General features: G+C 40.1%; 1 protein-coding gene across 3 annotated transcripts in view; it reads right to left on the bottom strand.

Annotated features, from left to right (window-relative positions):
- GLA1 (Folylpolyglutamate synthetase family protein) overlaps positions 1-22,987 on the bottom strand; it is a 488,793-nt gene that overhangs the window by 387,187 nt on the left and 78,619 nt on the right. For all 3 annotated transcript variants that reach the window (XM_089436895.1, XM_089436893.1, XM_089436892.1), the window contains exon 2: positions 13,356-13,453. In XM_089436895.1, coding sequence (XP_089293021.1) covers positions 13,356-13,453 — 98 coding nt within the window. The remainder of the gene's footprint in view (positions 1-13,355; positions 13,454-22,987) is intronic.

Here is a 22,987-nt window from a genome sequence, read left to right as displayed (position 1 = left end):
AGAAATGAGTTGAAGGAAATTAAGAAGCGCAAAGATGAAAGTATGCAAGCATATTTCTTAAGGATCACCGAGATCAAGAACGATCTCCTATCTATTGGGGAAGTAATTCTTGACAGGGAAATGGCACTCACAACTCTTGGAGGACTACCATCTGCATGGTATATTTTCAGGACTACTCTCCTCAACAATAATGTAATTCCTGGATTTGAGGAATTAATGGCGAGATGGATTCAAGAAGAAGCAAGGATGGAAGAACAAGAAATGCCCACACTTAAAGGTCATCCCGTTGCCTTTTCTTCTCATGCTAAAAGAAGAAACAATTCCAGGGCTAAATTCAAAGGAAAAGCTGGACCAAAGGGTGGAAGAAAGGGACGATGTTACAATTGCAATAAAATAGGTCACTATGCAAGGGAGTGCCCTGATAAAAGGGACTCACACCGGAATGATGATCAAAATCCCTCTCAAGGCAATCAAAGGAATGGCAGGTCAAATGGCCGAGGTAAAAGAGGTGCTGGAAATCAAGGAAGAGGACAACCATTCAAGAAGGCAAGAAATTCCAGGTATGAATCTAACACTGTTAACAATAAGCAAGATGAATATTATCTACCAGCAGCTCTATCTACCTCTGCTCCCCCGGACTCGCTGGGAAATTGGCTCATTGATAGTGGTGCCTCAAGGCATTTCACTGGTTACAAAGAAGCTCTCTATGATCTGGTAGAGAAAGAAACCAACCTGGAAATTGTTCTTGGAGATAATTCAAAAATATCTCGTGAAAGGCGTAGGAAATGTTACTCTTAAATTGAATTAGGGTAATACAATCCACCTACAAGATGTATTATATGTACCTGATCTCAAAAAGAACCTGGTGTCCATTTCGGCTATGGAAAACAAAGGCTACAAGGTGGCCTTCAGCAATGGCAAGGTACGTGTATGGAAAAAGAATATTAAAGATGCCTTCACTCTAGGGTTTCGAGTTGATTCATTATATCAGATCGGAGGAAGTCCGCTAGGTGTCATGTCTTGTGACACATCTCTTCAATTCGAACTATGGCATCGAAGGTTTGCTCACCGTCATTATAAAGCTCTACCTGATGTAAGAAAAATAGTGACCGGGATACCCGAGCTCAGATTAGAGCAAGAAGGTGCATGTCCAGGATGTGTTGAAGGAAAGCTCAAAAGGGGACCATTCCCCTCAAGCCAAAGCAAGACCTCCAATATATTGCAGTTGGTTCACTTAATCCGGTATGATGCCTATGAACTCCTTGGGAGGATATTTATATTACCTCACTTTTACAGATGATTATTCTCGCAAGACTTGGATATACTTCTTGAAAAAGAAGGATGAAGTGTTCTCCTAGTTTCGACACTTCAAAGCCTTGATCGAGAATCAAACCAAAAATAAGATCAAGACCTTAAGGACTGATAACGGGACTAAATATGAATCCAATGAGTTTCATAACTTTTGCAATGAGGTTGGCATTAAGAGGGAGACTACTACACCATATACTCCTGAGTAGAATGGTGTGGCGGAAAGGAAGAACCGTACGATTGTGGAAGTTGTCCGTGCTATGCTCCATGATCAAAGACTTCCGAAGTTTTTATGGGTCGAAGCTACAAAACACCGCCATATATGTACAAAACCAATGCCCTCATCGAGCATTGGGTTCCAAAACTCCCAAAGAGATGTTCACTGGTAAGAAACCTGACGTATCTCATTTTAGAATTTTTGGAAGCCCTGTATATTTTCATGTGCCGAAGGAGAAAAGGAATAAATTGGGTGCATCTAGAAAGAAAGGAATCTTCGTGGGCTATAGAGAAAATACTAAAGGCTATAGAATCTATGTGGCTGGTCAAAGAGAAGTCGAGATTTGCCATGATGTCACCTTTGACGAAGATATGGCTCTTAGCAAAGTAGACAATCTTCCTACTCTAAGAGGATCTAAAGAAGCTGAGACCAGGAAACCGAAGGAAAAAGAAGATGAGATGATGCCTAATGTGGAAGAGCCTATGGATCCTATTGATCCTCCTCCGCAAGAGCCTTCCTCTTCCAGGAAGAGGCCTTCATGGCTTAGGGGGACACTTGATGATGCTGAAGGAAACATTGCACCCCGAGGAACCTTCTATTAAAGTAAGAAGCCGAATAGGTATCAGGGATACCTGACCATCATGAGCACAATCATCCAAAATGAACCTTCATCATTCACAGATGCCGTCAAGCATCAAGTATGGAAGGATGCTATGACCAAAGAATATGAGTCCATTATGGAAAACAATGTCTAGGATGTGGTCCCCAGACCCCAAGACAAAGCCGTTGTCACTTCAAAATGGCTTTACAAGATAAAGCATGTAGTTGATGGAAGTGCGGAAAAGTATAAGGCTCGTTTTGTCGCTCATGGCTTCTCCCAGAAGGAGGGTATAGACTATGACGAAATATTTGCACCTGTTGCCCGATATACCACCATCCGCTCCATCGCAAGGATAGAACCTACATCAGATGGATGTCAAGACTGCATTCTTACATGGTTTGATCAAAGAGGAGGTCTATGAGGAGAAACCTGAAGGATTTGAGATTTATGATCGAGAATCTCATGTGTGCAGGTTGAAGAAGGCCCTTTATGGGCTAAAGCAAGCACCCCGAGCATGGTATGAGAAAATCGATAGGTACTTGATGAAGCTAGGATTCACTAGAAGTGAAGCCGACCCTAACCTTTACTTTAAGGTTATAGATGACAAGCCTCTCATACTGGTGCTTTATGTTGACGACCTCTTTCTAACAGAAGCAGACCCTCTCATTCACAAATGTAAGAGGGAGCTAGCTTTTGAGTTCAAGATGAAAGACCTAGGACTCATGCACTATTTCCTAGGACTCGAAGTCTGGCAGAAACCAGGGGAGATTTTCCTATCTCAAGGAAAATATGTGGTGAAGATATTGGAAAGATTCGTGATGGTGGACTGCAAGCCCGTAACTACCCCGATGGAGCTTGACTTCAAGAAGTTAAACGATAGTGCTGTCGAACCCATTTTACAAAATGCTACCGAGTATCGACAACTCGTCAAAGCATCAATGTTCTTGGTGAACTCCCGTCCATATATATGCTTTGCAGTCAACACATTGAGTCAACATATGGTTGAGCCTCACCACTTACATTGGATTGGTGCCAAGAACCTGTTGAGATATCTTCGTGGCACAATCACTCATGGGTTGAGATACACCGCCGGAGATGTGAGACTACTTGGGTATACTGATGCTGATTGGGCAGGCAATGTGGTGGACCGAAAGAGCACTTGCGGGTGTTGTTTCTCTTTGGGTTCTGCCTCAATATCTTGGACGAGCAGGAAGCAGAAGTCAATGGCTTTAAGCATCGTCGAGGCAGAATACATTGTAGAAATTTCTGTTTTCCCACCCCGGTTTTCAGTTTCTCCTTATTTTTCCCATGTAGTTAAATGCCCATTCCCATAACCATACATTTAACAGACTGAAAAAAATAAATATTGCTGAAAACACAAATTCTGGAAATTTTTCAGAATGCTGGAAATTGCAGAATTAAAAATCAGCAATCAAAAACAGCCATTAAAACACTGATATTTTTGGTCAACTTGACCCTGGAAAAACCCCCTACAACTCTTGGGGAAAACCAGTTTGAGAGCTCTTCTTTATTTCTGAAAATTACCTTTTTACAGTGAGAATTATTCAGCAAACAAATTTACAACTTATCTCCTTTCCCGTGCCTCACAGCAATCTGGAAATTACAGCAAACAGGACAGCAATAAATGTTGTACGGCCTCCGTTTTGTATGCAGAAAAATCAGCACACTGCTCCTCGATTTTTGTGCAAAAATCTGCCTTTCACTATGTGCTGAATCAGCTGTACAAATCTGCTCAACTGCTGCCTTGGAATGTGTGCCAAGCTGCTGTCTCCTTCTCCTCCCTGCACAGAAATCTCTCTTGCTCTCTTGCTCTCCTTCTCCCAATCTGCTCATGAAAGAATGAATAACCTTTTCCTCCTTTTCCTCCTTTAATATAACTCCAAGTGACTTTTGGGTGATCCAAGTGACTTTTGGGTGATCTCTAAATCCAATGGCTGAAATAGATTTAGATCAATGGTTGAGATTAAATGCTCATTTAAATCTCACTTTCTATTTTTTAATTCACCCCACTTTAATAAAGACCCACTTAATCATTTATTTCCAAAGTCACTTTTCCTTTCTAATTTTTCATTTACTTTATAAAAGTTACTTTAAAATTAGACTTAGTAACTTTATCACTTAAAGTCACTTTTAAATTAGATTTAACTTTATAAAATTATAAAGTCACTTTAGGAGAAAAATTGAATTCTTTTGGACACTTTTCCCTAGGCCAAAGATCAAAGCCTAAGAGAAACACCTGTCCTCCGGTACCAAATTTCAACACTCCCTCTTACCGAGGAAGGTGTTCCTCACCATACCCATCTTGTCTCTGAAGTAGACATGCTTGCCCCGTGGTAAGGCTTTGGTAAGGATATCTGCAACCTGCTCATCAGTGGAAATATACTCAAGCTTCACAACTCCCTTCTGAACATAGTCTCTGATGAAATGATATCTGATCCCGATATGCTTTGACCTGTCATGAAATACTGGATTCTCCGTGAGTTTAATGCAACTCTGATTATCACAGTAAATCACTGAAGGTCTCAACGGCTGACCAAATAAGCCAAACAACATCTTGCGAAGCCAGATAGCCTCACAACTAGCTAGACTGGCTGCCATATACTCTGCTTCCGCTGAACTCAGTGCTACTGACTGCTGCTTCCGGCTGAACCATGACACTACTGCTGAACCCAACCCAAAACAGCACCCTGAAGTGCTCTTCCTATCAGAAGCACAACCTGCCCAATCAGAATCAGTGTATCCTGCCAATCTCACTCCAACTCCCTGCCTGTAGTCCAAACCATAATCCACTGTCCCCTGCAAGTACCGCAAAATGTGTTTTGCAGCCACCCAGTGAACCTTCCTAGGCTCACACATAAACTGACTCATCGTGTTGACTGCAAGACAGATATCTGGTCTAGTGTTGACCAAATACATCAAGGAACCAATCAGCTGCCTGTACAATGTGGGATCCACCAACTCGGAATCCGAACCATGAAGCTTCTTCCAGTTGGTGATCATCAGTGTCGACATGGGTCTACAATCCTCCATGTGGAATCTGCTAAGGATGTCCACAATATACTTCCCCTGCCCCAGGAAGAAATGCCCCTCCTCCTGCCACACCTCCAAGCCCAAAAAGTAACGCATCAAGCCGATGTCCTTCATCTCAAACTCCGCCGCAAGATCTCTCTTGCAGTGCTCTATGAGTCTCTCTGCACCTGTAATGATCAAGTCATCCACATACAGCACCAGAATGAGAGGCTCCTCACCAATCACAATAAAGTAAAGGTTCGGATCTGCCTCACTCTTTGTGAAACCCATCCCCTGCAAGTATGTATCTATCCTGGAGTACCAAGCTCTGGGAGCTTGCTTCAGGCCATAAAGGGCCTTCTTCAGTCTGCACACATGGGACTCCTTCCCATGCACCTCAAAGCCCTGTGGCTACTCAATGTACACCTCCTCCTGTATGAAGCCATTGAGAAATGCGGTCTTCACATCCATCTGGTGGATCTTCCAACCCATCTCTGCTGCTATCGATATAATGGAGCGGATCGAAGTATATAGAGCCACAGGAGCGAAGGTCTCCTCATAATCAACTCCCTCTACCTGGGAGAACCCTCTAGCCACAAACCTCGCTTTGAATTTCTCAATGCTGCCATCTGCAGCATGCTTTACCTTGTAAAGCCATCTGGAAGTAACCACGGATTTGCCCTCAGGCCTCGGCACCACCTCCCAAACATCATTCTTCATGATAGAAGAATACTCCTCCTACATGGCCTCTCTCCAGACCTGCTGGCTAGCTGCCTCCTCATAGCTAGAAGGCTCAAAGTCAAGGATGCTGGTAACCATCGCCATATAGCTACAAAACCTCTCAGGTGGTCTACTCTCTCTGACCGGCCTCTTCGGCTCAGCAACAGATGTGGCATCTCTCAAGGTGTCCTGAAGCCACTTGGGCTTCCTCTTCCCTGAACGCACTTCTCCCGCTGGAGAATGAAACTCCTCCTCCTCATCATCATTAGTAGCCTGAACTCCTGACTGTCTGTCTGCTGTCCTCCTGCCTGCACCTAAACCTGTAGAAGCTGAGGTACCGTGTGAACTGTCGATCAGTGGACTCCCTAGTGAACTGCTCTGTGAACTGCTCTGCATGCTGCCCGGAGCACCACCCCTCTGGCTCGGCGAGCCACTGCTCACTGATAGACCTGACATCCTCATAGATGTACCTCTGGATCCTCCTAATCCCTGCCCACTGGATCCCTGCGACTGACTCAACTGCTGCTGAGGGTCTGGCTGATCCAGATACTCTAACTCCCGTGACCTCCTAAAGGCCCTGTCCTCCTCGAACTTCACATCCCGTCTGACAACAACTCTCCTCTGTGCAGGAATGTAAATCCGAAAGGCCTTTGAGGTCTCACTGTAGCCCACAAAGATACCCTTCTCTGCGGTGGGCTCTAGTTTGGTCCTCTTCTCCTTGGGTATATAGGAGTATGTAATGCATCCAAAGATATGAAGATGACCAATATCAGGCTTCTTCCCAGAGAAAGCCTCCTCCGGAGTCATGTGCCCCAAGGCACGATGCGGACTCCTATTCTGCAAGTAAACAGCTGTGTTGCAGACCTCTGCCCACAAGAACAATGGCAACCCCTGATCATGTAACATGGCTTTGGCAGCCCCTATGATGGATCTGTTCTTCCTCTCTGCAACCCCGTTCTGCTGGGGGTTGTAAGGAACAGTGAACTCCCTCCTAATGCCTGCCTCCGCACAATAGTCAACAAACTCTCCAAGGGTGTACTCTCCTCCATTGTCCGACCTCAAGGACTTGATCTTTCGACCTGTCTGAGTCTCCACAAGAGCTCTGAACTCCTGAAACCGCTTGAAGACCTCACTCTTGGTCTTCAAAAAATAAATCCAGGTCCTCCTGGAGTGATCATCAATGAATAACACATAGTACTCATATCCACTCAAGGAAACATGAGACATCCGACCGCTCACATCGGAATGAATCAAATCAAGTATCCCCGTCGCTCTGCTATCACTGCTGGGAAAAGGGGATTTGGCAAACTTGCCCATCGCACAACCTCTGCAAGTATCAAAGTGGTCAGTACTGAAATCTGGCACACCTGTAGTGATCTCCCGCAATGTCCTCAAGGCTCCATGATACATATGTCCCATCCTGCGGTGCCAAATCTCACACAGCTCAGAACTGCTAGCTCTGCTGTCGGTACTACTGCTCAATGCCAAAAGGGGTTGGAATGCAAACTTGTACACCTTTGCATGGCGTACCCCTATCACTCTAGCTGAATCAGCTGGAGTGTCCCTGGGATACATCAACACCTGTCCTCCCCTGAACAGTACCTCATATCCTCTGTCCTCCAAAGCTGAGACGGATATGAGGTTCTTCCTCATCCCTGGCACATAAAGAACCTCTTACACCTTCAAGGGAGGTTTGGACTCCCTCTGAAATGTCACTGTCCCCACCCCGACTGCTCTAACAACTCTGTCATCACCGAGTACTACCTCAATATCAGTGCCACTCTCTGAAAGCTCTGAGAAGTACTCACGGACTCCTGTCATGTGACGTGAAGCCCCACTGTCCACATACCAGATACCTGAAGATGCTCCGCTAATCGAGGGAAAAGCATGTTCCCTCTGAACCTGTGTGGCAGGTGATCCTGCACTAGAGGACTCACACGTAGTGAACGCAAACTCTCGGTCAAAACGACCAGCAAAGTCCTCAATCTCTGCTGAAGCTGCCACGTCCTGGTTCTTCCCCTTCTTCTTCTTCTTCTCCGGACACACAACTGCATAGTGTCCCATCTTTTGACAATTCCAACACTTCACTTTGGAAGAGTCCTTCTGTGAGTTACTCTGTTTACCTTTACCTTTGCCTTTGCCTCCACCACCGCTTGTGGAAGCCTGCTTCTTCCCTTTGCCTTTCTTGCCTCCTGCCACCAGTGCTACGTCCTCATCCTGCTCAACTGGCTTGGCTGCCCCAAGCTGTCATTTCCTGATCTCTGTCTGAATACAATCATCCTAAAACCTCTTCCATGTGGGAAGGGTCTCACGTGCACAAACCCCATCAGCAAAGTTCAACCATGAACGGGGGAGGCCATTCACTGCAATCCGCACCAACTCAGTGGGTGGAATGCCCTCTCCAATCGCTGCCAACTCATCTCTCACATTAGTAATCTTTGTGAGATATCCAGCTGCACTATCATTACCCATCTTAATGTTCTTCAGCTTCTCCTTCAGGACCATCTTCCGGTTCTCATTGGTACTCTGGTAGAGATTGGACAATGCTGTCCACATCTCATGGGCATTGCTCTTTCCTCTCACATGAGGAATGCAATGGTCTTTGATTCCGTCTAGAATCAGCCTCTTACCCTTATTGTTCTTCTTTTTATACTCAGCCAACTGAGTAACATCAGTGGGCACAACAACAAGGTTCTGTGCGGTATGCACCATGATATCCCAGACTTCTGCCTCCTCAAAGATACTCTGCATTCTGTCCTTCCAAACACTGTAATTTGTATGCCCATCCAACCCATCCTCCACCCTCAATCCCAATGACATCCTGCTGTCCTAAAATTGAAAGAATAGCACTGCTGTAGTAAAGATAAAACTGTTGTTTATGAAAAAATCAGCTTGCTGGAATTTTCTGAGTGAAAAATCAGCAACTGTAATTTTTCCTTTTGCTGTCCCAAACTGCCCTTCAGCACTCAAGCTCTGATACCATGTAGAAATTTCTGTTTTCCCACCCCGGTTTTCAGTTTCTCCTTATTTTTCCCATGTAGTTAAATGCCCATTCCCATAACCATACATTTAACAGACTGAAAAAAATAAATATTGCTGAAAACACAAATTTTGGAAATTTTTCAGAATGCTGGAAATTGCAGAATTAAAAATCAGCAATCAAAAACAGCCATTAAAACACATTAAAACACTGATATTTTTGGTCAACTTGACCCTGGAAAAACCCCCTACAACTCTTGGGGAAAACCAGTTTGAGAGCTCTTCTTTATTTCTGAAAATTACCTTTTTACAATGAGAATTATTCAGCAAAAAATCAGCAAGCAAATTTACAACTTATCTCCTTTCCCGTGCCTCACAGCAATCTGGAAATTACAGCAAACAAGACAGCAATAAATGTTGTACGGCCTTCGTTTTGTGTGCAGAAAAATCAGCAAACTGCTCCTCGATTTTTGTGCAAAAATCTGCCTTTCACTATGTGTTGAATCAGCTGTACAAATCTGCTCAACTGCTGCCTTGGAATGTGTGCCAAGCTGCTGTCTCCTTCTCCTCCCTGCTCAGAAATCTCTCTTGCTCTCTTGCTCTCCTTCTCCCAATCTGCTCATGAAAGAATGAATGACCTTTTCCTCCTTTTCCTCCTTTAATATAACTCCAAGTGACTTTTGGGTGATCCAAGTGACTTTTGGGTGATCTCTAAATCCAATGGCTGAAATAGATTTAGATCAATGGCTGAGATTAAATGCTCATTTAAATCTCACTTTCTATTTTTTAATTCACCCCACTTTAATAAAGACCCACTTAGTCATTTATTTCCAAAGTCACTTTTCCTTTCTAATTTTTCATTTACTTTATAAAAGTTACTTTAAAATTAGACTTAGTAACTTTATCACTTAAAGTCACTTTTAAATTAGATTTAACTTTATAAAATTATAAAGTCACTTTAGGAGAAAAATTAAATTCTTTTGGACACTTTTCCCTAGGCCAAAGATCAAAACCTAAGGGAACCACCTGTCCTCCGGTACCAAATTTCAACATACATTGCTACTAGCATGGCCTCCTGTGAGGCAGTCTGGTTGCGAAAGCTCTTCAATGAGCTGTTTGGACTTACATTGGATACCACCGTGATTCTATGTGACAACCAAAGCAGGATTCATTTATCAGAAAATCCCATATTTCATGATCGCTCCAAGCATATCGATATTAGGTACCACTATATTCGAGATATGGTGCAGCGAGGAGCAATAAGGCTCCAACATATCGGTACAGATGAATAGGTCACTGACATTCTGACAAAGCCCCTAAGAAAGGTCAAATTCCTGACTTTCCGAGAACGACTTGGTGTTGTTCAAAGACCCTCTGATGAGGGTCGAGTATGATGTATTGAGCTCTAGGAGCTCCAGGGGGACGCAGGGTACTTCTTGGAGCAACATGTGACCACAAGGCGACTCACCATCCCCTAGTGGTGCACTATGTACAGGGTAAAGGTTCAACCTTCCCCTGTGACACCCCGTGGCGATTGTGGCACAAGATGATTAGTTCTCCTGTGGGCCAGGATGATTTGTTCTCCGTGGAAACTGTGGAACGGGACGATTAGTTCTCCTGTAGGCCAAGATGATTAGTTCTCCGTGGCATCCACTGGACAGGATGATTTGTTCTCCTGTGACAGGATGATTAGTTCTCCTATCGAGGCATCCTACCCATGCAGTTTGGGACTCATGGGAAGTACCTCTTATCTGATCAATGAGAAGGGAAATGAGGATAGGGACAATAGTAGTTCTATCAATGGACGCATTGTTGTATCTACCGTACTCCCTATGCTAAGATGACCTCCATTGATCTGGGATCAATGACACTGATCTGGGATCAGTGAGAGTGATACACACTCTGAGACTGATTTCGGGTCAATGGAGGATGGTATGATACATCCTCGATCATTTCTTCTTCTTCATAGTCCGAGCAGAGCAGAACATGGTCAAGCCATACAGGACAGTGCATTTGATGGATGAACAGCAGCGACAGTCCAATAGATTGCAGATGAAGTTCTCCCTAGTTGAGAGGGAGTGTTAAAATTGGCAACTAGGGCCGAACTCCATGTGGGTCACCTTATTTATGGCTGCTAATATTTTTATTAGATTCTCTCGTCGAGAGGTGTAGGATTGATCTAAATATCATTCGATTCCGATAAGTATTTATGAAGATATAAATTTATTTTGATTATGGAAAAAATTTCAAGTCGGCCAGCAACTTATGTAGGCTCAGAAGCCCAACAATCATGTCCATTCAACCCCAACGTTTTGCATATAAATAAAAGGAGCATTCTCCTCATTTGGACACTTCACTCTCACACACATCTCTCTCTCTCTCCTGCGCAGAAAGAGTCTCTCTCTCTCTCTCACGTGTGGCTGAAAAGGAAGACTTCCTAGGGCAAAAAGTAGTGAAACAGGAATCGCCGATTTTGGCGATTAATTGCGAGTCATACTCGGGTCGGCGGTGAAAAAATCCGAGTCAAATCTGCGTACTCGCGAGTATGGCGATTATTTCGATTTTGCCGATTCCGCGTTTTCTTTTTTCTCCAGGTTGCGATGGTCGTGGAAAGCAGCAGGAGCAGATTGAGTTAGCGGCTGCTCTTTACCATTGCTCATCATCTGTATAACTGTAACGAAGATTGGCAACAATTAGAATAAAATATCAGATAAGCCAACGCAACATTCCTGGAACAGAAGCACTGCTAATTTTATATTTTTTTCAGGAAGGGAGAAACGTAGTGATTCAGAAGTGAAAGACCGTTACAGAAATTGGAAACCCTAGGTTATAGAATCAATCATCGTAGAAGCCGCGAGATTCCGCTAAATATTCGATCGATGATCACGCTCCACGCTAGATATTTTGATTGACGATGATGAAATTGCATTGCTATAGCTACACCCAGTTCTGCTAGATATCTCTGGTTGTACTGTTACACATTTAACGTATATTTATTTAGGGGTGAACGGAAGGCATTGTGTGACTGAGTTGCTTTGTCGGGTTCTCGTCAGCGTTATCTGTGTCGTCTTTGTAAACCACTCAAAATTGGGTCAAGCGAGAGTTTGTAAATGCAAGTTGGCCAGGTTGTCCCGTCTTAACAGCAACTTGTGTGAGCTTTTGTCTCATAGAAGATACCAGCTTTTACTTTATTTAATTTAATGTTTTTAAGGTCAAATCACTAGCGTCAATCATACAAATCAAATGAAATAGTTAGTAAAGATAACCATTAATCTAGGATAACTCTAACTTATTTTATTATATATCTATATGGGTTAAAATTAAAAAATTACAAGAACAAAATTTTTAATCATGGAGTTTCAGTTTTACTTTATTATAGAGATTTTTAATGTGTAAATAGATTTTGTTACAATATTATGGGCCAATACTATGACTTATTAATATCACATGTTTCAAACAAAAAGCTCAAGATTTTTTATCAAAAAAATTCACTCCCACTTTATCATAAGTATTTTTCATAAGATCTCAAAAAAATTGCTGGAACTATTTTTCATAAGTATTCTCGATTTTTTGCCGATTTTTTCCTGATCCAATTAAAACTCTTCGCTCTTTTGCCTCGCTTGATTTATTGCCGATTCCGAGACTGGTAACATTGGCTAAAAGGACGCAGAAACAGGACAGCAAGCATCTTTGACCAGCGTTGACCCTCCAAGTAGTGTGGATTGGGTGTGGTTGCCTCTCCTAGGCAAGCCGCAATTTTTGGCACAAAAATCGAGGTGATCTGACCTCTAGTTTGACCGGTATTGACTGCCCTAGTTTAGGGTTGTAGTTGACTTCAAAAATTTGCACTTTGACTGAACTTTTGGGGCTGTTCTAGGGTTGTTTCTTTAGGCTGTTCGAAGATAAGTTGACCAGAAATTGACCTAGTATTTTAGAGGTCAATTCAGCTAGTTTGACCAAGTTTGACTTTGTTAATCTAGGGTTTGTTGTTGCTGATATAAAAGTACAGAATTCAGATTTTGTACTATTTCTCTCTACTGAACTATTAAAGATAAAAGAATATTTGATCAAAGGGTTTCTCCAAATTGGGGTTTGTCCTTGGCTAACCGCCACATTTTGTGTCTCTTGTCTTGGCTTGTTTTCGGTTGATCATTTAATGTTCTATCTGCATTTTACTTAATGTATATGTGACTGCTAATCTGTGACTAATAAAAAGAAAAATAAGTAAATTGCACTAAGCATATAGAACATTGCATAATTTAACAATTAGGTTCTATATATGAACAAAATTCACCTCTACCTAATATTGCAATAACTATTTGTAAATGAAGCTTGTTGAACTGAAAATCAATGCCTTTTATAAAATACCTAGATCACTTGTAACATCCCTCCAAATATATTGAAAGAAAACAATAGTAGCAATAATAATGGCCAGTGTTTTCAACAAAATTGGTAAAATAGTATTAAAAAAACATGGATACAAAGATTTTGTATGCAAACCTTGTATAAACACCAACAGAATACCCTTGTTCTCGCAAAATGTTACTAATAAATGCACTTGTTGATCCTTTTCCTTTAGTACCAGCAACATGCACAACCTAGAAATTGAATCACTTTAGTACACTTGCAACATCACTATAACTTTACTCCTATATAGATGAAAGTTGCCATATATCAAAACAAGACAATTAAAAAAGAGTCCAATGATTTCAGCACCTAAAAGGTAGAACTTCCTGAAGAAAATCTAATAAACAACCAAATGGAAATCATAGAAAAAAGGTGAAAACAAGTTTACTGAAAGGATAGGACACACAAAACACAATCCAGAATAAATATTTCCATACCCTAATGAATTAGGTCAGGTTAGCACATAGCAAAGTAATTCTGTAACTTAGGGAAACGAATCCTTTTAGCTTTAGAGTTGTTATTGCATGTACCAAAATGGGTACACAAAGTTGATTGGTAAGAGAATTTGATTGGGTAATTTCTAGTTATACATAATAAATATCCTTAATTTACCAATATCATCTAAAGGTAATAATTATTAGCTTAACAACACAATATGGTCTAAAGTTTATATAAATAAAAAATAAAAAACAAAAAAAATCAGATAATGCAGCTTAACCTTGGTAAACAGAAATTGTTCTTTGTTACTAACAATTAGTGCCATGACCCTTTAGCTTATAAATGCCAGTTTTATGAAATATACTTTAAAAGAGAGAAATAATCAAATCAGATCTTCGTATAGGTTATAATTAAAACTATGTCAAAGGCACAAGCACCTCTTCCACTATTACTACATGTTGAGTTCACAAGAGACTAAAGGGGACTGAACTGAGCCAACAGCAAAACCAAAATCCCACAATATAAAGGGAAAAAAAAGGAACTGAAAGTGTGCTAGAGATGTCTATATGTGCACTAGAGATTGAAACACCAAATGCACTCAATAGAGAGAGTGAAACACCCACAGAACAAGAGAATGCAACACTAGATATGATGTTTGTTGCTGCACAAACTAGCAGGCCTTGTAAATAGGCAAAAGCTAGATGGCACAACAACACCCCGGGACAAAGGTCCACTGTCACCACAGCTTAAGTCCCCTTCTCTTCTCAAATTTTCATCGACAGGAGGAGTCCCAATAACCCTCACTTGTGATAGATTTGTCTATGATGGGTTTGAAGTGAGGCAAGGATCCTCTCTTTTAGCCAAAAGACAGAGTTATCGACCATTAAGCTCATAAATCTCCAATAAAGGGAAACCTCGGGCATATCAACCTCATCATCGTCCCTCACAATGATGTCATGCTTCATGGTTACCATAAGGTCATGATTGGAAAGGGGGACAGATGATATGGAGGGACACAACATGCAGGTTGTTTAATATGATGATCACACTCGGGAGAAAGAGAAGGCTTTTCATTATCAGTGATTACATGAAAAGGGATCAAGCAAGAGTTCACAGATGAGTCAACTAGACTCCTAGGATAAGAAAGAAGCCAAGGAGAAGGAAGGTCCCTATTAATGTCATCATTAGTATCATAGATTAGACCTTTGTCAAATTGACCACCAATGGCTTCCCACTATCCTTATTCCCACAGGGGAAAGTAATGATCTTCCCTTTCAAGGTTATCGATAGATACATCATCATAAGCAATGTCCTACCTTAACCTCATCTTCCTTGACAGTGTCATAAATAGGGTCATTGTCTGTAATCTTCCTAATTAGGAATTAACAGTGAATATCAAATGCATGCATTAGCTACAACAAAGAAAATTTATAACACAGCCACAAATCAGTATACACAGATAATGGAGCCAAAAGTCTGAGCCATTCTATTAAATCTGGAAATATGAGTACATTCATGGAAGGAAAATGGAACCTGGCCTTGCTACTACAAGCATGCAACACCCAGGTGAAATAATGTGCAATCTCCAACTAAAATAGGTCAATCTGGCAATTCACACTGCCTAGAAAACTTTGTTGTTGCTGCTGAAGGTGATCTGTGATTTTGGCCCTTAAATCTGCTCCAAAAATTCTGAAAAAATAGCCTTAGGCTCCTCACACCCAATCCAACAAAACCCCAAAATCTTTCAGGCTAATTCCAGCTAACCTGGAATGCCCTAAAAAGTGTGAATTTCTTGGCCACCCAGTTTTGCACCCAACAAGAAAACACTACTGAGAAATGGCAAAAATCCTCCTGCAAATAGCTGAGAATTTGTGTGCAAATATCCTCTGGAAGTGGGAAACTCTAGCTTTCCTTCGCACGTGTGAGAAAGAGATAGCCCAAAAACAAGTCTTCTCCGTCCTCTTCCTTCTTCATTGTCTTCTTCCTCTTCCTCCTTCGCTTGAATGAGTGAGTGATGAATGTCTCCCAAGGAGGTCATGTTTCCTCCTTTATATAGGCTTTCTTAAGGTGGACATGGCTCCTCAAATTAGGCCGACTTCCCAGCTGCCAGGCCGACTTGGTCTTGAAGGGTATTTTCACACTTTTAATGACAAAAACATTTTTCTTTACAAGTTACAATGTTCCTGATGGGGTCTTCAACTTATGACAATAACTCTTTTGACTTCTTGACCTAGGAAAAATCCTAGAAGCACTCAATGGGTGCTTGACCTCTAAAATAAAAGACCTTGAGCATAAAACCTATTAACCCTACCGCCTACACTTACCTACAAGTCAGTGAGAAAAGCCTTCAATCCCACAAGGTGTGGTTGGTGGCAGGGAACTCAAAGAAGGGGTTGTCACACTAATCCCAACTCTCTCCGTTTGAGCTATCTCCTAGATTAGCTAAGGGGGGCGGTCCCTAATGAAAAGTTAAGTTAAAAGATGTGAGTTTCTAGGAGAGTGTTATAGTGAAAATGGATTACTTTTAAAGATTTATGAGCAATTATGAAGTAAGCAACTTGAAATAACAATGCCAATCATTAATATAATTAAAAACCATAAAAGTAGTGCCTTATAAGGAATTTGCTCAACAATTTAAAGATATATTTTCTCAAAGTAAAATGCAATGCTCTCAAAAGAGAAAACAAAGTCACCCTGAAATGTAAATAAGAATTGTGAGCACAAGATATGTAAGATACAAAATGCTTTTGAGATAATCAACTTTATAAATCAAAACATGTGAAAGATATCTTGCCAAAACACAAAAATTAGTAATTAAATTGCAAATGTAAAAGAAAGTAAGTGCTAAACCAAGAAATCAATATGCAATTAGACTCAAAACATGAAAAGAAAACACTTGTTTGAAATGATTAAAATACATGCTTTTGGAATAGACTTTGCATATGAAAACTCAAACCATCAAGAGACAAGTAAAGTATATGTAATGGAAAGTGCTCTTGGTTAATTGTATTAATTAGCTCTACAACAAGATTACAATTTAACTCTTCAATCCTCAAACCCCACCCTCGCCCAATGATATGGATCTCACAGTGAGAAGTAAATAGAGGAGTAGAGGATCTCTAAGATGTCTAGTTCAACCAATTTATGTTGGAGGTAAAATTTTAATGAGGTTTGGGACCTTCTTACACTAAAATGCATAGATGAAATGCAAATTGTGTTAATTCCCCAAATTAAAATAATGATACATGCAAATGCTTCAAAGAGATTGATTTGCAATGCTTGAAAATGAAATTGTGTTCAACATAAATTGCAATTAGAACTTCAATTGGAAGAATAAAATTAGCTTACAAGTGTTGCATGTGTTTCATCAATAAATTAAAATGATACAAGTAATTTGCTTGAAAGTAAAATTTGTTTCAAATAGACAATGACAATAAATTGCTCCAATATTCAAGATAACAATGTAGCATAAAATTGAAGCATGTATTCAAGTGTTCATGAAACAATTTACCAAGGTAGATGGAAACGAATCAAAGTTTGTTAAGAATATAAAATGCTTGCATGTAAAGGATGAATTGCCCAAAGTAAAGTGTAAGCTTGTAGCTCCAAGCAATAATGAGAAAGAAAATGCAAAGCTCAAACGAAATTGTAACAAACTTTAACTTAATCAAATGTGATAGTGAGGTTGTGTTAATTCCCAATTAAAGCATGCATGTAAGTGAATGAAATATGAAAGTTTAAACCATGCAAATGTCAATCCACCCAAGAAAAGCCTCCCTCTAAATGGGGAGATAAGATACCATGGGAGAAATCCCAAGCTCCCACAAGCAAATTAGATCTTTTATTAATATTACAATGAGAAGAGGGACCTTCAAAGTTCTCAACTATACTTCAAGGAGAGTATTGCTTGAAACTTGGACATTAGACCTCCTTTCTTGAGAAAGTAGTGACAAGATCCCACAAAACTTATGCAAGGGAAACAAGGTGTGAGTTTTCTCCAAATGCCCAAGCTTAAAGAAGAAAATGGGCAGCCCTCTAGTGAACTCGACTTAGCCAAAATAAGCCTCAAAAGGGCTCACGACATCCTTGGAAATCGAACCCCCAACACTTGCCAAAGGTCCTGCAAACAATTGTTAGATGTTGCGGGAAGTTGCTCTTCAAAATTTGCCACACAAGAGTTAGCAAACAATCCAAACAATGGTTGCAAGATAAGTTAAGTATTAATGGAAAAATCAGCAAGATAAAATGTATATGTACAATTAAAATTTACAAAAGGCTAAGCTAAAGAGTGAGAGTAAACTCTCGTCTTTGCATAGCCATCTTCAAGCTCTTAGATAGCAAATGAAAGAAATGAAGTACAATGTTTTTTTTTTTAAAGAGATTTAAATTTAGAAGTTCTCAGCTTGTGTACAAACTATATGCCAAAATCCCTGCAAAACCACTTTGTAAAATAAGACTGAAGGTTCAAAGAACAAATGAGAGCTCCTTTAAGAATGTATCAAGAGTGGGTTGGTCTCTCCAAAGACTTCCCTTCACGCTTGATTCTGTAATCCCAACAAGATGTTCCCTCTACAAAACTTCAATCAAGAATTAGTTCCATATAGATTTAGCAATAAACAATGATAAAAAACTCTAGAGATTTATTTAAAACCAACTAGAGCATTCTATACCTAGAGCATACTTCTAAATCAAATGTCAATGCAAGATACCTCTACATTAACAAATCTACAAAAGCATATGGAAGCAAATTAGATCAAAGCATGAGTAAAAGGAATTATACCAATGCTCAACAGTTCATCACACTCGAAAAGGAGGAACACCTCATGAATGAAACCCCAAAGTCTTTATTGATATTTCTAAAAGTGTACAAAGCAGCAACGCTTCCGCAAACGCAATAACTAGTAACAATCTTACACAATGTGAGAGCCCATGGCTCTATTATATAGAGAGTTGGGAGCAAATCCCAATGAAGAATGACAATGACAAATGGCATTGGAGCCAATCTCAATGTAGAAGTGATTAAACAAGTGGCATGAGGTGACAATCCCAAAGAGAAATTTGAATTTGTTGAATGGAGCTCCAATGCCAAGTGTAAAAATCGAATTCTGGCAAGTGGACATCATTTTCTTCTTCCCTTATGTGCCAAATTCAAATTTTATGGTGGAATGACAAGTGTATATGGGTGGTAACTCATGTGGGGACAATTTCCCACAAAATTCTCCACCAAATATTCTCGCAAATCCTCTCAAATGTGCATTAACTTCACAAATTCGAATTTCCAAGCAGCTTTTTCATTTAATGCCAGAAATTCGATTTTATTTGAGCACATGTCCTTTCTTTGATTTTAGGAGTCCACATCACCTTGGGACTTCACTTTAACTCCCCCATAATTTTCCACCTCATTTCCACAACATTTAGCATGTGTGGATATTTATTTTTCTCCATTTATCTAATTTTTGGCTTAATTAATTCCCAGATTTCCCACTAAACTTACGAAAAGTGGGTTTTGAGGGTCCAAAACACATTATTAACCCCTCAAAATGTGTCATAGTAGAAAATTGAGGGTGAGAAGTGTAATTTTGATTACTCATACCCCATACAACTTCTCTAGACTACACTTATTACAATTTAAATACAATTTTATTTGCAATTTTTGACTTGCGAGAAATCTAAAAAATTAAAAAATGACTACCTAGACCTAACCAAATTCCACGAAATTTTTTGTGTGATCTAGTATGGTAATATACATCGATTCTAGACACTAAGATGTGTCAAGGGCTCAACCTTCAAACCGTCACCCCGGCTTTGGGGTAAAACGTGAGTGAAAAAACCCAGAAAATTATCCGCCTCTGAAAAAGAAGGGATAATTAACGAAATAATAAAAAATAAAACACTCCAAGGTGTATTCGTTTGCTGATCGAGTCCCAACATCCTAGAACTGTTACAGACTCAAAACTCATCATTACTAGTATCACTTATTACAATTCCCCGTAGGGTGTGGAATCTAGGTACAAGAAAGATGATGAGAAGATAGAAGTAGAGTTAAAAACTCTGTTGACTGACGATATCTGATGGTACAAGTGTCCTTTGGATCATCCTTGGGCATGGAGTTTTCATATAATCATCAGGTGCCACTCCAGTGGTCAACATTTGGCTCCATATGGGGATGCATGCTAGATACAAAGTGATAGTGTACAAGAACCTGGAATCTGCATCAACCAACAAAAGACATATATGCGCAATATCCATTCACAATATCATCAAATGAAATAAAGTACAGAAACGAAGAAATGGAAATTTATTCTAAGAGCATAAATGACAATTTATTCATGAAAAAAACTACTTAAACAAATGTAACACGAGATAAGGTTAGAAATATGATACAAAAAGATGCCCCATGGCATCAGATGTCTTTAGTGAAATCCATCTTGAGAACCTGCCTACTCACAGGCAAGTCCATAGGTTCTTTCTTTGATGTGCCTTGCCCAATTCTGACTATCTTGGGATTATGACTTGCCCCAATTTTAACATGTTTGTGGCCATCAGATATACCAAACCTCTTCCTTTTCCTTTTCCAATTATTGATGCGTTGAGGCTTGATCCTACTCAAAACTAGTGGTTCATTTTTTATATCTATTTTTCTTTTTTCGCTTTTTTCTTTTCTTCTTGATTAGTTGCGAAGGTGATGATGATGCATTTATTTCCAATCCTACTGCTTTGTCTTGAAAATGTTCTGATGGAAAATTTGAAGTACCCAATCTTTTTGAGCTATTTGAATCTGTTCTATTAAGGGGGGAAGGAAATTTGTCAACACTGCATCACTCCTTGCCTGGCATGATCTATAGATAATCTCATTGTTGGGTTTCCTTGGATCTTCAACATGATATCTTTTCTCTAACTCTCGATCAAGTCTGACAAAGGTATTATCAGGCATGGGGATGGTGGCATATGATAAGTCCATTTGAACGCTGCCACCTAGATCTGATGCCCATTTTCTTGATAGGAACATTCCCCATGAATCTAGAACGTCTATCACAACAATATCCATAGTCATTATTCTATCTGTGTATGCAGCTAGGAAAACCTATAAATCTTTAATTATCCCACACACTTCAATTCTTTTAGAATCCATTGAACATATGTTGTGATAGGGCCTAGAAACCCTTAAATTCAGTTGCTCCATGACTTTCTTAGTCATGACATTTGATGAAGCCCCTGAATCAAGCATTCAGTTGTGTAAAAGACGATCATTCACTATCAAAGAAACATAAAATGGTAGATGATCTTCATTCCCCACATAACAGTTCATAGTTTTTAATACAATTTCTCATCTTCTGGTTCGTCACTAGGCTTTTCTTCCCTTTGAGTAACTTTAATGGCACTTAGTAACTTGGCCCTTTGAGATGGTATCTTTAAAAGTTCTGTCACTAGAATAGAAACCTTTGCATTATTCAACCAATTGCCTAAAGTCAAAATTCAATTCTGAAGTAGGAGGAAAAAAATTTATGTGATTATTCTGGTCTTGGATATCCCTTCTCCAATAAGTCATCCCTTTGTGTTTTGCCATAGCAAGAATCTGTCTAGATGTAGGTTTTTCCCCAAAAATCTTAGTGACCTCATCAAAATTTGCAATCATATTGTAAACCCTAAGATTATTAGGCATATGGTCAATCTCTTGATTTCTCTCAATGGTGTATATCTGATCCTTCATGGAGAACATATTGATTTGACCAGTTGTCCCTACATGTTCATCTCCTCACGTGCCACTTTCCATGATTCTCTTCACATATGGGCATGTGGCTTCTTCATGGAACTGATTACATGGCCTACAAAAAGGGGGAATCTGATCTACCATGTTGGTGGATTCCAATGGATTTGGAGGCCTATGCTCCTGTTGAGGGCCTTTATTCTTTTGCCATCTATCATTTGGCCTAGGTTGGAATCTTTGCACTTGTGATCTCTCCATGGCCACCAACCTATTTTGCATGGCTTGCATTTCTTTAATGTGATTTGCTTCCATGCTCTTGATGAGTTGAGTTAATTCTTTAATAGGATCATGTGTAGTCTCTTCCTTGGCCTTGCCTTTGGAATCATTTGATTTTGATGGCCCTCTATTGAAACCAGGAATTTCAGATTTTCCTGATTGCTTTCTAGCCCTTTCTATCTTCAAGGCTTCAGATTGAGCTACACTTAGATTCGTAGGCTCCTTCCTCCTCAACTCATAGGCAGTGTCAACCCCAAAAGCATCTAGATATGAGCATAAAAGAAATTCATCAGGAGGTTTAAAAGTAGTTGGCATGGCTTTTACTAATTCATTGAATCTCTTGTTAAACTCCTCCATGGTCTCATTCTCATTTTTCTTCATGTTGCTAATGGCATTGATCAAATGCCTATTTTCCTTCTTCTCTCCAAACTTATCTAAAAATGCAGTCAAAATGGCTTGTAAAGAGTTATATGAGTTAGCAGGTTGCTCAGTGAGCCAATCAAGAACATCCTCTTCTAAAGATAAAGCAAAAAGCCTCATCTTCACATCCTCATAATTAGCAGTGTTACACCATTTAAAGATACAAACATTAAAGTTTTTCACATGTGATGTAGCACTAATGGCATTGTTAGCTTGAAGGGAAGGCAACTTTTCAATAGCCTTGTCAGGGATATTGTGAGGATAGACATTTATGTTAGTGAAGTCACAAGGAGCAAAAAGATCATTCATGATGCTAGGCTCTACTTGTTCTTGAAAAAGCAAATGAATATCAGAAATAGCCTCTTGCCCAAGACTAGCAAGAGCTCTACTACAAGAAAGTCTATTCAACCTCTCTCTGAAAACCCTTTCAGGATCAGAAGAGGGGCTAACTAGACCACTTGAATTTCTTCGAGTAGAGACTCTTGCAAAATTTGGATTGAGTGGAGTCGTCACTTGAGCAAGAATCTAAATCTAAAGTTCAAAATGCTAAAACCAAAAGGTTAGTCGATTTTCCCAGGTACAAGAAAGATTGTCCCCGGCAACGGCGCCAAAAGATGTTGACCCTGCCGCCTACACCTACCGACAAGTCAGTGAGAAAAGCCTTCAACCCCACAAGGTGTGGAAGGTGGCAGGGAACTCAGAGAAGGGGTTGTCACACTAATCCCGACTCTCTCCGTTTGAGCTATCTCCTAGGTTAGCTAAGGGGGGTGGTCCCTAATGAAAAGTTAAGTTAAAAAATGTGAGTTTCTAGAAGAGAGTTATAGTGAAAATGGATTACTTTTAAAAATTTATGAGCAAATATGAAGTGAACAACTTGAAATAA

The sequence above is a fragment of the Pinus tabuliformis genome, chromosome 5_2 (genome assembly GCF_031772625.1).
Source record: "Pinus tabuliformis cultivar Carrire ecotype Pingquan chromosome 5_2, CPIR1, whole genome shotgun sequence".
In the NCBI taxonomy this organism is placed as follows: Eukaryota; Viridiplantae; Streptophyta; class Pinopsida; order Pinales; family Pinaceae; genus Pinus; species Pinus tabuliformis.
This window is presented reverse-complemented; position numbering and strand designations above follow the sequence as displayed.